Genomic DNA, 17,566 nt, shown 5'->3' with positions numbered 1-17,566 from the left:
TGGCTGTGAGTCTGTTTGAGTCGGGTCCACGGGCGTGTGTCATGGCACCTATGTGGTGTGTTCTCGCAGGCAGGTTCGATGCAGTCACACACAAGCCTTCAGCATGAGGTAAACGGCTCTGTTTACTCAGGTGTGTCCGTTTTCTCATTCCCTTCCCTTCAAGGAGGACATCCCCTGCTTTTCCTCTTGCTTCTGTCTGCTTGTACCTCCGTCACCCACAGAATACATTCCGCAACTCCCTGACAAATAGGAGACGTGGAGGAAGTGTGTTTGATGTGTGTGTCCGCCGCCATGTTTGGGTTTGATGTTGTACAGGTTAGCTGTCGGAGTGTTTGATTCAGCAGGAGAAGAGGAGCTCAGTAACTGGTGACACACAAGCTCCAACCGTGTACTCGCCAAACACGGCGCTCTATTATACACATGGATCTCAATACCTCCAGACACGCATACATACAATGAAACTCTCAGATGTGTTGGCAAACACACTCTACTGTAAGGATTTTTTTTTTTGCTTTTCAGTCGCTCAGATTTGTACTTGCGCTACCAATATTTTCACTGGCCGCACCGTAAAAATATTTTTTTAGTAGCTCATTTCATGTTTATTACAAAAAATATTAATTTTACTTTTTTTTTCATTTTCCATCTTCAATTTTTTTTTTTTAACATCAATTAACAATTTTTATTTACAAGAATTTACTTTTTAACCCATTCTTCCAAGCTTTTTTGTCATCATTGCAAGAATCTTCAGTGCTGGGGAAAGTTTGTACACCCCATGATAACTGTAGTGCTATTTTTATTTTAACATTTTTGTCCTGTATTATTTACTTGTAATAAAATATCTAAGATTATTTTTCTGCTTGTTAGGTTCTCTGATTTGTACTTGATCTGCCAATATTTAAACTGGCAGCACCATATTTCTTTTTTAAGCAACATATTTGTATACTTACTACAAGATATATATATATATATATATATATATATATATATATATATATATAGGCTATATATATATGTGTGTATATGTAATTTAAATTATTTTACATTGTTGAATGTTGTAAATGTATTTATTCATACATTTAAAGGTAACTGTTTCTCCTTGAGGTTTATTCATCCAGTTCGACAGTTTATTCAGCCAGTTTGGCCTTTTAGTTCTATGTTTGACTGTCTACCTATCTCTGATCTAAGAGAAGAGCTGGCCTGGTTAATTTGGTTTGAGTTATTGTTTGTGTTTGTGTGTATGAATGCATTTTTTTCCCCTTCATTTGTTTATGTGTGTGTATGTCATGTGTGTGAGAGAAAAGAGCATTCGCTTAGGCTCATCTGTGGAGTAGAATGGGTCTGTCTCTATTTCTTTGGAATTTGTGAGCAGCTTGATGTATTTGACATCTGCGTGACAGGCCACTGCTCTTCAAGACTAACCCAGAAACTGTGCTGCCCAGACCAGCTGTGTGTGTCTGTGTGTGTATGGCATTGTGTTTGCACATCAGAGCAGCCATGCATTGCCACTGGTGGAAAAAATACACACAAACACACATCCACTGGCCCCTTTTTTTTAATACCCATCGCTTCTGTCATGAGATAAATTTTGACACCAACAATGAGTATGTGTCAAGTTGTCAGTTTATCTCTCTTCTTCTCTTCCTTTTATGCATCCACTTTGTCTCGTTCTCCCCCTTTTTCTTCACCTTATTTTTCCCTTCTCTCCATCTCTCTCAGGCCTTTAAGTCAAGACTGTCCATGAATAGTGCATGTTATTTTGTTTTGTAGATTTCTATTTGACAGTCTGTCTGTCTTTTTTCTTTTTATTGTTTTGGTTTAGCAGAAATAACCGTAAGAATCGTGTCCAGACTGGGCTGCACCAAACCCTCCAGAGCGTCTTTTTCTCAAGAGTCTCCTTGTGCCGTTATTGCAAAACCTTGCTGTAACTCTAACGGTTATACAGCCCTATTTCCACTCATGAACACATCCGCACACTCTCACATGTGCACCCATGTCCTTTCTCAAATCAGGACGTAACCTTTTTAATGCTGTTACTTTAATGTTATTAACAGGACATTTTATTTTACTCTAAAAGTCAAGACCCATTTGGGCGAAGTCTAGCCGTTCTGCGCGCACTCACAAAAAGCCCTTCCCATGTGAAAACACTGCCATTATTAACATTGCTGAAATGTGAAACTCGGTCTCCGTAAATGTCAGGCAACATAGGGCATATATATGGCCCTCTTTCTCCGTTAACGTCTCGGCTGTGTGTCTACGTTCTTAAGGGAACAGCGTGACCATTCTGCCGAGCTGCTTGACGGGGGTCTCGGGCACGGAGGCCAAAGCGGGGTCACTGATGTAACACCCCCCACCGTCCCACCTGAACGGGGTGAGAGAAAGCCGTCTCTCTTGCACCTGCAGTGAAGAAATAGAGGACGTGTGTATGTCGCAGAAGGACGGGAGTGAGTGCACTTGTGAAATTTATTTGGGTATCAGAGTTTTACACCGGTTGCTGTTGGATTTACAGGTCGGAATGGAATGCAGCCCAATGAAACGCTCTTTGATGGGCAGAGCAGGTTGAGTTTTAACAGACGAGCGATGCATAGAAGGCCATAGTTTATTTGGCTTTGAGAAGACTCTCTGCTAGAGCCGTAAAAGCCTGAGATACCCATGAACGGGAGCACTATGGGATGGCAGCAGAGGGTTCTGGGTAATTTGCTCTGACTAGGAAGAGACACTTGTTATAGTGCGTGAACTTTTCCTCTTTTCTAGCTCTTTAATTGTGTAGATGTGTGAATGCTTTTACATCTAGTTTTGCATTAATTAGCTGGTAATTTATTTGTTAATAAAGCCCACTATGGACTTTCCAATATACTGCCTGATGAAAACATTAAAGAATGTGTGAATAAAGTCTTCATTTATGTGTATTTTTTTTTTTTTTTTTTTCATCACTACAGAGGCGGAGGCTTATACAGGAACTGGGGGAGCAGAGGATTCCCTACCTTTCTCCTACAGACCCAGGATTTCAGGAACTGGTTAGACATTTATACAAATATCCACACTAGTTCATAATTTCAAGTCTGATATATGTACACTACTGTTTAAAAGATTGGGGTCAGTAAGATTTAAAAAATATATTTTTAGCAACACGGACACATTAAATTGATTAAAAGTGACGGTAAAGACATAGGCCCAGTTTCACAGACAAGGCTTAGATTAAGCCATGATTAGGCCTTAGATTATCCCAAATTCTCTAACGGTTGTGTGTAATATAAAGATTTCCATGGATTTCTGCGGTCATGGAAAAGTTAAAATCAAGAGGCATGGAAACCGATAAATAATTTTGGTGCCATTATCATCATCAAACAGAACTGCAAAAACTAGTTTCAAACACCCCTGCTCAATATTTGAGTTTTGCCCCAAACACACACTGTTTGGTTGGCCCACTGTTATGCCAATCTCCAGCCCATTAGGGCAGATCAATAAGATTTCAATTCTGTAATGAATGTAATTCGTGTAATGCCGCTATTCGTGCAGAAATGACACACTTCACATCTAAAAGTTTTGGAATTTCTCTAGGGAATATGTTTTCCATGTTTTTTCTGCTCTAAAACATTTAACTGACATGAACTAGAAAATGCTTTTCAGTGAATTGGTTCACGAATCAGTCAAAATGATTAATAAGCAAATCAGTCTGAATTTTTATCAATTAAAAGAAAAGATCTAATTGTCACAAACAAATGGAAAGAAAGAACGTGTGGAGACTCCCGTAAAGATATTGACAATGACATTAGGACAGATTGCTCACATGTTTTTTGTTTTTAATAATTACATTATGTTTGCTTGTGTCTGTAATCTGACAGTGGGACTCCAGTTACACAGGACTGGCTTTACGGCAGTCTGGTACGCTGCCAGATGGTCTTCATGAGAAGGTGCAGTCTGCTCTGATAACTCTACAGCGGCGTGGATGTCTCCTCCGAGATCTTGTCCGAGTCCGAGACCGGGATGTTTTTACGGCTGTTTCGCGTGCTCTCGTGGGTCAGCCGGGCTACACGTACCGTTATCTGGACACCCGTCTGTTCACCATCCCCTGGCACTGTGAGGGAGAAGAAGGTCAGAAAGATGAGAAAGAGAAACAGTGCTGTGACTCTGACATGAGGGACGCTTGCAAAGCATTGTGGGAGCTCAATCAGTTCTTTTGCTCGGACGTAAAGCAGACAAACGCGAGAGGCGTCAAGCGATCCCGCAGTGACACCGAAAACAGCGAAGACACACCAGGGGAGGGGACGTGCGAAGAGAGTGTTAAGGACAGGTTACTTGAGAAGCAGGAGGAGGAGGAGGAGGAGGAGGAAGACAGCGGTCAGGGCTGCTCTCATTCCTCACCTCCTTCATCCGCTCCGCCACCTGCTATATCCAGCCTGGTTCAGTTTAACGTTACCCTCATCAATTACATGGACCCCACTGCCATGACTCAACTGAAGGAAGAGCCTTATTACGGCATGGGCAAGATGGCAGTTGGTTGGCATCATGACGAGAACCTGGTTCCTCTTTCACCAGTTGCTGTCTACAGCTATAGCTGCCCAGCAGAGCCAAAGAATGAAGGTGAGGGGTCAAAAGTCTTGAGTAGAGCATGCAAAATAATATTGTCTCTGAGTCGTGGGACCATGAGGCTCTAGTGTGGTTCGCAACATCTTTAACTCCAAGGCCTGTACTAGAGTCTATTATGTCAGTTTACTGTTGTACATCTTTGTTTTAGTGTTTTTTTAATTTAAGATTATATTAATATAACCTGACACATGTCTTCAATCCGTGTCCTGAATCTGTGCTCTGCTTTCTTTTCAAAAGTTTCATGTCCCCCTCTTCACTCTTTTTGTCCAGTAACTTAACTCTCAGAAATAGGAATCAAATAATTTTTTTTTTTTTTTTTTTTTATAAAATAATAATTTATTTATTTAGTAATACATTGTTTAATGTATTAATTTATTTAAATAATATAATGTTCCACTTCAAAAAGACCTTCCATAATAGATTCAACTGCATTGTCCCCCCCCCCCCCCCCCCAGAAAAGTTCATAATCCGAATTGCATTAGTTATTAATTGATAATTACTGCTTAATAAAAAGCATATACAGGATAAAACATATATTTACATTAAGATTCATTAAAATTTGCATTGTGACTAAGAAATTCAATCGCATATAGAGCTGGTAAGTCCCGCCCCTTCCGCTTACCCCGTTGGACCTCTAGGTTGAAAAATCGTCAATGCAAGTGAATGAGAGAAAATAATTATTTTCTAATCCCGTTTGAATTTTGCAATGAATGTGAACATGTTGTCTGTTAATTTTTTATAGAATTTTTCGTGTAAAGAATGCTACAATTTAGCCGGTAGAATTTTCATACGGTTAGACTTTGTGTGAGAGCACTTTGTGGACTACAACTCTTCGCTGCTTTCGACGCGTTTGATATACGTCACCACCACTAGCACACGGATCCCGCTAAACATGCCTGTGTCTTTGGTGCACTTCATGGTGACATTTGGGTACAAAACACACAGGCATCTCGATCTAATTCCTTAGATTATCGCACCGTGATTTGTGGAGGGAAAATGTGTTATGCGGTGAAGTCTTTCTCGTTATGTTTATTCCACAACTGCTAGCCAAAGAATCATACAATATACTGTCAAACTCGTTACATGAGAAATTATATAAAAAATTCACAGACAACATATGTTCACATTCATGGCACAATTCAAACGGGATCAGAAAATAATTATTTTCTCTCATTCACTTGCATTGACACTTTTTCAACCTAGAGGTCCACTTGGAGTTTTACGGATGGGCGGGACTTACCAGCTCTATTGTCTTAAAGCGATAATTAACTAAAAAAGTCTGTTATTATTTACTCACCCTCATGTCGTTCCAAACTTGTATGACTTTCTTCTGTGAAACATAAAATGAGATATTTCAAAGAACAGTTTTTGTCCAAACAGTCATAGTCCTTGTAGTCCAAAATTTTTTTTTTTTTTGTATGTTTTTTTTTCTTCCATATTTTCTTTATGTATGTTCTGGAGAATTTTGATTGAACTCTCTCTTTTAACATTCCCACCCATTACATTTTTATTGAAGGGCCAAAACAGTCCTGTATTTTTCTAGCTCACCACTGCTGAGAACCTAAAACATTTATTATGACACCAACCAGTTCAAAATCATCCTTCACTTGATAGCTTGAATGTGCTCATGCAGCCATTGTATGAACTTGCTCCATGAAGGGGCCAGATCTTCCATATTTCACACGAATCTCACTGGAGAAGGACGTGTCTCTCTTCACGTCAGCCTAACAGCTTAGCATGCAGCTGTGTGCATGTGTGTGTCAGTTCGACAGAACAGAGCGTGGTGTGCTAACCAGAACCACCTGCCTCACGAGCTCTGTTTCGCCAATCTCTTACTGACCGATTTGACCTTTGACCTCCCCAGGGCCCGCTTCAAACAGTGCATGAATGGTTTGTGTGTGTGTTTTTGTGTGTGAATGTGTCAGTTTGTGTGGAATTATTCCGCAGCTGTTCTTTTGGAGGTAAAATTGACCCCTCAGTTCCAGACTTCAGAGAGAGACTCCCCTGATTGAACGCTTTTGCAGCGCGTACGCACCCGTGCAGGGCATCGCCCAAAATGTTGCCTTCACTTTGTAGAAATCGCTATGAAATGCTGCAGACCAGCTGAAACAGATTGTTGCTCAGAGGAATTTCACTTTGTACATCATTTATTTGTTGCTATGTGTGTTGCATGAATGTTGTTTTTTTATTGTCTCTTTGGATAACATCTGTGTTGTATAGATTTGTGTTTCACCTGAACACTTTGAAGAGAATGCCTTACTGATGCTTTTCATGTGATGGGTTTATAGAGTATGTTGGCCGTGCTGCAGGGGAGTCACTCAGTGACAAATCTGTTCAGCTCTTCATCCAACATTGACTAGATCCAGCTCATTTCCTTTTCTAACAGGCATTAGTTTATGCCACTGTGATTTTGAAGTGTTTTTGAAGGAATCTTTTCCGTCACTGCTGTGTTGGCTGCAGATGGCCTTTTGAGAGCTGTGTCAGAAATCACAGGCTGAAATTAAGTTACTATTTATCCCTGCTGAGCGAAGAGAAAGCCTTGCTCAGGGCTCATGCTTCCAAGAGTGCTTTAGTATTGATTTTACTGATAGGTGTCAGCCTGCCCTCTCGATTTCTTTTCTCTCATCAGTTACACTTTTATTCTTTATTTTCTTTTTGGCTCTTTATTTGTCTTTTTTTTATTTTTATAACACAGACATTTTTTCCGTTGGTGGAAGTTGAACGACTTATGCTACAGGTCAAACAAATTAGAATAATTAAACCTTTTTTTAGTGTTGTTGAAAAAAGCCTCTTATGCTCAAGGCTGCATTTCTTTGATTTGATCAAAAATACAGTAAAAACAGTAATGTGTGAAATATTATTACAATACTGTACATACTATTACAGTACTGATTTATTTTAAAATGTAATTTATTAACGCGACAGCAAAGCTGAATTTTCAGTATCATTACTCCATCGTCACATGTTCCTTCAGAAATCATTCTAATATGCGGATTTGCTTACATCATTTATTAATAATGGCTCTTATTAGTATCAATGTTGAAAACGTTTGCTTCCTTTTATGAATAGAAAATTCAAAAGAACAGCATTTATTTGAAAGAAAAAAAAAACTTCTGTAACATTATAAATGTTTACTATCACTTTTGATCAGTAAAAGTATATATTTTTTTATTTACCTCAAACATTTGTAGTGTTTCACTGTTTCCACCAATATATTAAGGAACAAAAACTGTTTTCAGCATTGATGATAATAATATGAACTGTTTCTTGCACCAAATCAGCATATTAGAATGAATTCTGAAAGATCATGTGACCCTGAAGACTGGAGTAATTTAAATTAAGGAATAAATACAATTTTAAAATATATTTAAATAGAAAACATTAAATTGTAATAATGTTTTATTATATATTTCAATGTTCTGCATTTTTGAGCAAATAAATGCATGCCTTGGTGAGAATAAGAGACTTTAAAAAAAAACAAAAAAACAATTAAAATATATATTAAACTTAATCAAATTGAACATTTAGTTGTTAATACAGTGATGTCACAAATTTGATTTAAAATAAATACTTTAAAATAAAGTGTTACTATAGAAATTGAATATTGACCATTTAACGGTCATTGGCTATCACAAATAAATAATTATTAGATTATTGGTATTGTTTATAAATGATATACAGTAGGTACATCTCTGCTCTAAATGTCAAACTACGTCTGTGTTTACAGAGGTGACTGAGAAAGATGGTGAGGGACAGAGTAAAGAACAAGAAACAGAGACCGAGGGTGAAGGAACAAGTAAAGAAGAACCGAAGGAAGAAGAAGGTTTGGGGAAGGAGGAAGTGGAGAAAGAGAAGGTGTGTTGGCGTGTTGGCCTGAAGGTGGCCTGGGACATTCACACACCAGGTCTCGCTTTGCCTCTACAGTCTGGAGACTGCTACTATATGACAGGTACACAATCACATTCATCCGTGTCCAGAAACAGTAGACTCAAGTACATGTGTAAAGGGGATTGTATCGTCTCGGTCATGTTGAAATGCATTAGACCAGGAATTATCTTTCCCAGAGGATGTGCACATCGACATCCTTTTCTGTGCATGTGTGTGTCTGTTTCCCTAGGATTTGGCTTCCACGTGTTCCTTTATCATGAGAGGTTAAGCAAACCAAATGCTATTTTATGAATCGCTGTGACCCCTGTCTGAGAGCAGGACTGAGACAGGGAGAGAATCAGTAAATCAAGGCCTTTATTACTGATGGCTACAACAGATGCCCCCATCTACGACCCCACGTTTGCACAGACCCTCTCCTCTAAATATCCCATAAAGTGTTTGATGACCTTGATAAGGACACTGTTTATTTCCCGATTTCTGTGTACAAGCATGACTAATGCTTCCCCTCCATTGCACACATTTTATCAATCATCTTTGGACATTTTCATCTATTTGGAAAGGCTTTCCAGTGGCCGTACCTCTGTGTTGCTGGCTGCTCTAAAGTTAGAGTTATTTATACCTACCTAATGGTGCTCTCAGTCCTGTGAAGTGATTTTAAGTGTAAAGCTAAAGCAATATAAACATAATGGGTCATAATGGGTTTTCTGGGCACAGGACAAGGGTGAAAGTGTGACTGGGAAACTGCCTCATGAACGGTTAATGAGAATATGTCTTATGGCTGAAGGAAGGAAGGAAGTTCACATCAGGTGCATTTTTTAAGGGAAAATGAAGGAAAAGGGGGTAAAAAAGGTGAATGAAGTGAAAAGGAGGATGGAAGAAGCTGTAGTGTAGCAACCCACACCTCACATCAGGTGCTTTTTCAAGGATAGAAGGCATATGAAGTTAAATAGTGTAAAAGAAAGGAGGTAAAAAAGGAAGGTAATGTATTAGAAAATAAAAAAAAAGGAAAATGAATTAAAGGGAAAGAAGGTAAAGGAAGTATTAGGAAAGTAAAAAGGAAGGAAAATGAATTAAAGGGATGGAAAAAGATCAAATAAGTTCATAGAAAGGCGAAGGGAAGGAAAAGGAAAAAAGGGAGAAGGAAGGAAAGAAAAAAACAAAGAAGGAAGGGAGAGTGGGAGCTGATGGAAGACATACAGTAAATAACTTGCAGAATGATATTCAACTCCACATTCCCATCAGTCTCTAACACTGTCACAGCTCTTCCCCTCCATCCGCTGATGCCTGAGACTTCTGTGTGCAAATCTAATCAGTTGATTCTCAAAAATGGAATTTGGGGATGGTTAGCGGGAGCAATTTGTTGGACCGACACCGGCACAGCTGCTAATAAGATTTCGTTTGCTCAATGCTCCAGGGACAGGACAGACCTAGGGAGAGGTTTTGACCCAATAGATTTAAAAGCCCGCTTTTAACTCGAGTGCAGCAGCCACCTGACGATGAGAGAATAATAATAAATATTTATTAGAGGAATTTAGTAAGGCCCATGATTAATATTGAGGTTGTGACAGAGTCCAGGTTGAGAGATGCAGTGTTATTTGATAGCAAGTGTTTTAAAGTCAATGTAATGTGACGGGAAAGAATAATAGTATACAGAGGAAATTAAACAGATGTTACTGTTGTGCTGACTCGTCAGAGAATGTGGTGAATCCATTGATTTCAATGGGGCATATCCCTTTTAGTCCCTTTCAAAGAAAGTCACTTGTCTGACATATTTGCAACGCCTACTCAGATAAAAGTTGGTCTTGCATGCCCAAATTAGCTATTTAAATAAGGATGATATCTCAAAAAAAAAATGCTGGCCAAATACAAATCTAACATGAACGGTCTTATAAATGTTGTTTCTTATACTCTAATAGTGTTAAAAAGCATATTTTAGGTTGGTCCTGAGTGCGAGTCTCTACCGGCAGTTGCATTGGCTCTTTTTTTTGGACAATTTGCTCTTTTTTTGTTAGAAGGCAGGGCTTGCATTGCTAGAGCTGCCCTCGTATATTTACATTCTTTGGGCACATATAACCTCTGAATAAAGGCCCCAATATACTCACAGCGAAGTTCTTTTTCGTTCTTTGCTCAGGGGTTAAAATAGAAGTTTTATTTACATGAGCAGTGGTATATTTTGATGGGAGCAGCATTTAGATGAATGGGTAAATATGTGCTGCACACGCTTTCCTTTCATTAACAAAATAAATGCTGTGTTCAAGTTACATAGAAAATATCTTATTTATGAGTTGAATGCATGTGAATGCCACAACAAAGTCGTATTACAAGTGGGAAACTGAATTTTCTTTGAGCTCCAAGTTTCCAAGTTGGGGGCATGTTAGTGTCAAATGTGGTGAAATAAATAGATGCAACGTCTCTTGTGGACGTTAAATTTTCATAAATTAATTAAAAACATAAAAAGCAAAACACACCTGATGTGCATTCATTTTTCTTCATTTTCTATAAGTACTGTAGTTAAAAAAACCTTGCTGAATTTGTGTAGTTAATTAAGAAAAGGTTTGCTCGATGCACCATTTTTTTTTTGGATCCGATCCGATACTAAAAATTGAGTATCGACCGATACCGATCCGATACCAGCACAGGTTTTTTTATTTATTATTAAGTAGAATTTCTATAACTCTGTTTAACACACAAAAGAGTGAGTATCAGTTCAACACACAATCTACTTACTTAATACAGACAACTTCATTATAAAGAAAAACAACAAATCAAAAAAATATATGATCATAATCTATGGCAAAAATTCTAACTAGATTAGTGGATAATTCAGCAGCAAAATTTACTCTAGAAAAATCACGAGGGCACAATAATTTTATAAAATCTGAACATTTAGAAAAACAAACAAAAAAACAACAACATTATTTAGCGGGGAACAAATAAGAGACAATAAGTGTAGTACTAAATTTGGTAAAACGTTACACATTGCTCTTTGTATTGTTGTAAAATACATTCATGAAAAACAAGATAAATAAAAAATCAAAAGATAAAAAAAACGTTAAGGCTATAAAATTAAGATATTTTTTAAAGGTGCCCTAGAATGTGTTGAAATAATATTTTAATTTTGTCTCTGATATCTACATAGAGGGTACATAGATATGTGGCTTATTTAAGGGCATTTAAAATGTTAAAATGGTTTTACAGGTCCATTTTCAACTCTAGAAATTGGCCCTAGAATGAAATGGTCTGTTTTTACCTTATTTGGAAGGGTCATGAATAGTAATGAGGAGTTCTGCTCTGATTGGCTGTTTCACTTCACACACTCTGAAATACAAGCGTGCAAAATAATCATACGTCAGTTTTCAAAAATTAAAACATTTCAACAAATGGACTAACGTTAGATGCCTTGTCAAATAAATAGCTTCAACTTATGTGGTGGAGAATGTGACGTTAGCTAGAAGGATCGAGTGAGCTAACATTGTCTGTGAGCAACTAAACTAACGTAGTTAGCCCCTGACGTGTTGTTGATGAAATAGACAAAAGGAAATTTACATATCTACAGTATTATTTTGTAGATTTATATGACAGCACAGGCAAGAAATATTAAAGGGATAGTTCGGCCAAAAATGATATTTAAACCATGCATTACTCACCCTCAAGCCGTTCGAGATGCATATGTCAATCTTGTTTCAGACGAACACATTTTCAGTTATTTTAGAAAATGTCTTAGACCCTTCAGTGGATATAATGTGAAGCAATGGGGTCCACCTCCTTCAAGTCCCAAAATGTGCATATATCCTTCACAGAAGTAATCCATCCGGCTCCGGGGGGGATAAACGAAGGCCTTATGAGGGTAATCCGTGCGGTTTTGTCGTAAAAATATACATAAAACTTTATAAATGAAAATATCTGACTTCCGGCAACGATCGACGCGCGTCCACGTTTTTTTTTAATTAATTTTTTTTATTTATTAAATCTTAACAATACAAACAGCAAGACACACAAATAAAGTCATTAATACAGAAAACACAATATTAGACAAGAACAGAGCCAGGGGAAGTTTCAAATAAATACATTAAAGATAGAGCATAACTGAATGGTTTTAGCAGCCTTCTTATTTTGTGAATCATAAATGGATTTGATGTACTGTTCCGCCTCCTTACCAAAAGCAATAAAGGAAGGTTTAGAATTACTAAATTTGGCTTTGTGAATATGATATTTACCTAAAATGATCAATAGATTAATAAGGTATATTTCTTTCTGTTTTTTACCTTTGTCAACATGGAGACCAAACAGCACATCCCTCCATAACAAAGAAAAATCAGCGATAAGTTTAACAGTAATGTATCGGGACAGATCTTTCCAGAACGCGCGTCCACGGGTGATGGAAGTCGGCGTACGAGGTAGTACGTAGCGTCGTGACGTAGAACGAACGCGCCCGCGCAGCCAGAGAGCAGAGCAAAACATCACCCGTGAACGTGCGTCGATCGTTGCCGGAAGTCAGATATTTTAATTTATAAAGTTTTAAATATGTATATATTTTTCGACAAAACCGCACGGATTACCCTCATAAGGCCTTCGTTTATCCCCCTGGAGCCGGATGGATGACTTCTGTGAAGGATATATGCACATTTTGGGACTTGAAGGAGGTGGACCCCATTGCTTCACATTATATCCACTGAAGGGTCTAAGACATTTTCTAAAATAACTGAAAATGTGTTCGTCTGAAACAAGATTGACATATGCATCTCGAACGGCTTGAGGGTGAGTAATGCATGGTTTGAATATCATTTTTGGCCGAACTATCCCTTTAACCTCAGCGTAAATACTTTGTCATACTATTTAGTTATGTATGCTCGTTACTTGGAGTTTGCTATTGTTACTGTAACGTTACTAGGATCTTGATCTAGATAACACAGTGTAATTATCGTTAATAAAATCACTAGTTTCCCACTTGTGGGAATATAGTTGGAATTGCCCCCTTCTTCACAGTATGAGACGCTGAGAGACGCCTGCTTGATATTGTCCCAGGTTAGAAAATAAGTCCGTGGTGAAATGGGCAGAGCAAACTAACAACTTCGAATTAAACTGTTGCGGTATCCGATTATAGATAAACATCCACGCCTATTGACATTTCTTTTCTGTGGGAAGGGTATGAAAAGTCCTCACATCCCCTGCACAGCCTGGTACATAACATTTGTTTCCATGACCTGCCATTTTTCCTATGATCCTCGCTTGTTTCTTCACCTGCAGAACTTCCGATGATTCGGCTGCGCAGTTCTGCCTGGCAATGAACATGGGCTGGCATGCACATTTTTGGAGGCGTACATATTAATGATCCCAACTGTTTCGTCACAGTCGGTGTTATGTGGAGATTCGCCTATTTTTCAGGGGTGTTTTTCAAAAACGAGATTTAAATAAGGAGAAAACAATGGTGTTTGAGACTCACTGTATGTCATGTCCATGTACTGAACTCTTGTTATTTAACTATGCCAAGATAAATTCAATTTCAAATTCTAGGGCACCTTTAAATGTATAGCGCAGCTGTTTAATGAGGCAGCAACATATGATAGATAGAACAGAACAAGAAAGGCTATTAATAATCTTTCATTGCGCAAAAGTATTATGATATGAAAGGCTCCAATACAGTGCGGCACAAAGCGCTTATGCGCATCCCGAGCGCAGAATGATGCGCTTGAAGCAACATGAGTCACAGCGCGTCGAGTCCGCAAGCATTGAAAAGTTCAAAGCATAAAGGAAAGACATATTGATGCGTAGTGTATTACAGTCTATATCTATGCAATAGTTTATTCAGCATTTTCTTTTAACAGTTTTAAATTTCAGTTACTGTGCGCGTGAAGAACAATTAACTTAGTGTTCTGACTCTACTCCATTGTGATCTAAGAGACACCCGGTAGAAAGTAACATGATTAAGGTACAGCAATACAGTCCAGCAAGATAAAGTAATTTTATGCGAAACCATAGACCTTTATCTACAGATCAAGTATAATAATAGTAACATTGAATCATCTTGGAGAGAGTTCCATCGTGTTGACTGTCGTAACCAAACGCGACGCGCTGTTTGAATGCTGAATGTAGAATGACTGACAGCCGGGCTGCGTTCCAGTCCAAAATTGTCATGCCCTTCACTCGCTAACTTCCCTCCGTCTTGTTCACTCGGATGTACGTTTCATTATAAAATCTTCCGGTTCTTTCTTACCCCCGGTTTCACACAGACAAGGCCCAGAGTGTAAAATGCATATTTGAGCTGTTTTAACTAAAAGCAACACCGTGACTGACACATCTTAAAATATGTCAGTGCCATTTTTTGTCTCAAGATACACACGAGTAATGTTTATTTTTTCTAAAGCATGTTTATAAAAGCTGGCAGTAACGATACCCTCATTTCACAATTTGATACATATCACGATACTGAACTCACGATACGATATTGCGATACTCGTCCCAAGAAATATTATAAAAGGTTAACACAAAATGCACTGTTGATTAAAATGCTAACTTTGATATTACATTGTGGGTTTAAATTAATAGGCTTGGAATTGGTGCTTGTAACCCAAGGATGTTTCCACCAGAATAAACACATGATTCTAAAGCTGAAAATACTTTAGACGATTATTAATTATTATTAATTATTTTAGACGAATATAGCCTACTTAACATTCTGGTAACATAAGACGTTTGGCATTGATTATCAGGACCCACAAATATTCCCCATTTATTACACATTATAATCAACATTATATAGTAGTTTAATGTAGTACTTACACAAAAACTCTGAAAACATCAAATTTCTTCCTCACACAGGAATTTTTATTTTGGGCGAACTATCCACGATACATATTGTCACTATCCACAATACGTATTGTTGCATTTTTGTATTACGAAATATTGTGGCACGATATATTGTTACACAACACAATTGAACTAAGGCATAATCCTGGATTAGTCTAAGCCTTGCTTGTCATAGTTACCTTTGATGATAAAATTCGCAGACGACCGTTTCACTTTCCGACGCTCAGCGGGATTGTCAGGCATTTCTCCTTTTAAGAGAAATTCTTGAACTTTCACATAAAATGCAAAAGAATCCATGTTTTTTTCGCACATGCAGGACAGTACAGTACAAATCGTGCCAGTAAAGTTCGGATCGAGTAGTGACAGTGAAGTTGTCGTAAAAACATTGATGATGACAGGAAGTGGCGGAAAAACTTGGTTATCGCACATGCGCAGTACATATCGTGTAACCGGTACGGATCGAGTAGCGACACCATAGACAGTAAAAGAAATGGACAGAGCGACCCCATTGATTTCAACGGAGAAGACTGAAGCCCGATTATTGCACTTCCTGTCTGATGTCTGAGCGACTGCGCAGGCTCAAACTGAGCGTGACGACAGTCTGGCAGCTGAAAATCTTCTAGTAGCTGTGCCAAGCCAAATCTGAATCACCTAATTCCTCAAAAACGTTGTTGAAATATTTTGTCCCATTGCTTTTATAGACTCTCTCTTTATGGGCTTCTACCTTGACTTTGTGCCTCCATGTCCCCCCGATTGCCTCATAGACAGTTAAAGATTGCCAGCGAGCTTCTCCTCCTGTCTATACGGTAATGTCTCTATTGTGCGACAGAAAGTCCCGTGGTTATGACGCAATCTTTAGCCTATTTTTTAAAAAACGGCTTCTACGGGGCCGTAACGTAAGATACAAAGTAATGGAACATTTTATACATTGTCGTGTTTCTTTAGAAATAAATAATGGACAAATGAAGTCTTTGGACGCCTCAGATGTAAAGTTATTCGCTGTCAAAGTGACGCCAAAATGAATGGGAGTCAATGGGATGCTAACAGCAGGTGATGGTCTGCTACAATGGCGGCTCCCGCTAGCTTCAACTTCCGGCTAATGGATTACCCCCTTGAGCGACACCCACTACTGGCGGAAACTGGAATTGGCTGAATGGGCTATATGCACGCATAACTTCCGCGTTTGATGCAAGGATGCTCTTGCGTTTCCGGTTGGGGAGATTTAAAGCGGAGGAAAACCGAGGAAAACGGGATTATGGCAGAGTCTTCAAAATGTACTGTCCTCTCGTCTTTGAAACGAAACTTTAATACGTTTAGATCAGGGTTTCCGTTGTCCGGTAATTACCGGACATTGGCCGGGAAAAAAATTAAATGTCCGACAAAATTAAATCTCTCCGGTCAAATTGTCCGATTAAAATTGCGTAATAATCCCGCCCCCCTAACACAATATGAATTTGAGAATAAGCCTAAAATGTATAAAGCAAAAATACACCGACCTTTGGCTATGTTATAAAGGAACAGGCTCTACCGTTTGAAAGTTATTAAACAACATCGCATGCTGCATTTCAAATAGGCCTAAAGCGCACGCCTAGAACGGCTGTAATATAGACCTAAACAACGAACGATTGAGTGAGACGTTTCAAATATGGCCAGGCCCATTGATATTATTGATAAAGTTGATAAATTGATAAAGTTGACGATGCAGACTCGCCATCTTCGCAGTAGTGAACGCGCCTAGAGAGAAGTGTGCACGCGCCGACGCCTCCGTGTCCTGATTAGCCTATATTGTCCACTATTGCTTCTTATTTATTAATCCAGGCAAATTTGTTGATGAAACATTGATTAAAATTAATATACAATTTATACAAAACGAAATTTTCAAGCAAAAATAATATTCGAAGATCGCTGGGTTGATTATTATTGGAAAATCGCACCCCTCCACCACATGCACGCACACATGCATTAGGCTACACACCAGAGCATGTGAGCAAAGCGGAGCGGTGTGACGCTTATTATAAGTAAAAAAAAAAACTTAAATATACGTTTCATATTTATAAATAATATAATGTTATTATTTTTTAATTTCATCTATGTTGATTAGGCTATATGAAAAGGGAACCGCATGAGATGAGTAAGATAGGATCATAAGATCACCAATAGGCCTATATATCGGAAAACATTTGGAATTGGTCAGACATGATTTTGACCACTTGTTTAGTTTTGTTTTGTAGAAAGCCTTTCTTTAAAGTTTATTTCGTTTTGTATAAATTGTATCTTCATTTTA

General features: G+C 38.3%; 1 protein-coding gene across 1 annotated transcript in view; it reads left to right on the top strand.

Annotated features, from left to right (window-relative positions):
• Window positions 1-17,566, top strand: part of fto (FTO alpha-ketoglutarate dependent dioxygenase) — a 195,026-nt gene that overhangs the window by 35,558 nt on the left and 141,902 nt on the right. Inside the window, exons 2-4 of the mRNA XM_056265344.1 lie at window positions 2,937-3,014; window positions 3,843-4,581; window positions 8,315-8,536. Coding sequence (XP_056121319.1) covers window positions 2,937-3,014; window positions 3,843-4,581; window positions 8,315-8,536 — 1,039 coding nt within the window. The remainder of the gene's footprint in view (window positions 1-2,936; window positions 3,015-3,842; window positions 4,582-8,314; window positions 8,537-17,566) is intronic.

The sequence above is a fragment of the Rhinichthys klamathensis genome, unplaced genomic scaffold (genome assembly GCF_029890125.1).
Source record: "Rhinichthys klamathensis goyatoka isolate OS25496 unplaced genomic scaffold, OSU_Roscu_1.1 h1tg000232l_1, whole genome shotgun sequence".
NCBI lineage: Eukaryota > Metazoa > Chordata > Actinopteri > Cypriniformes > Leuciscidae > Rhinichthys > Rhinichthys klamathensis.
This window is presented reverse-complemented; position numbering and strand designations above follow the sequence as displayed.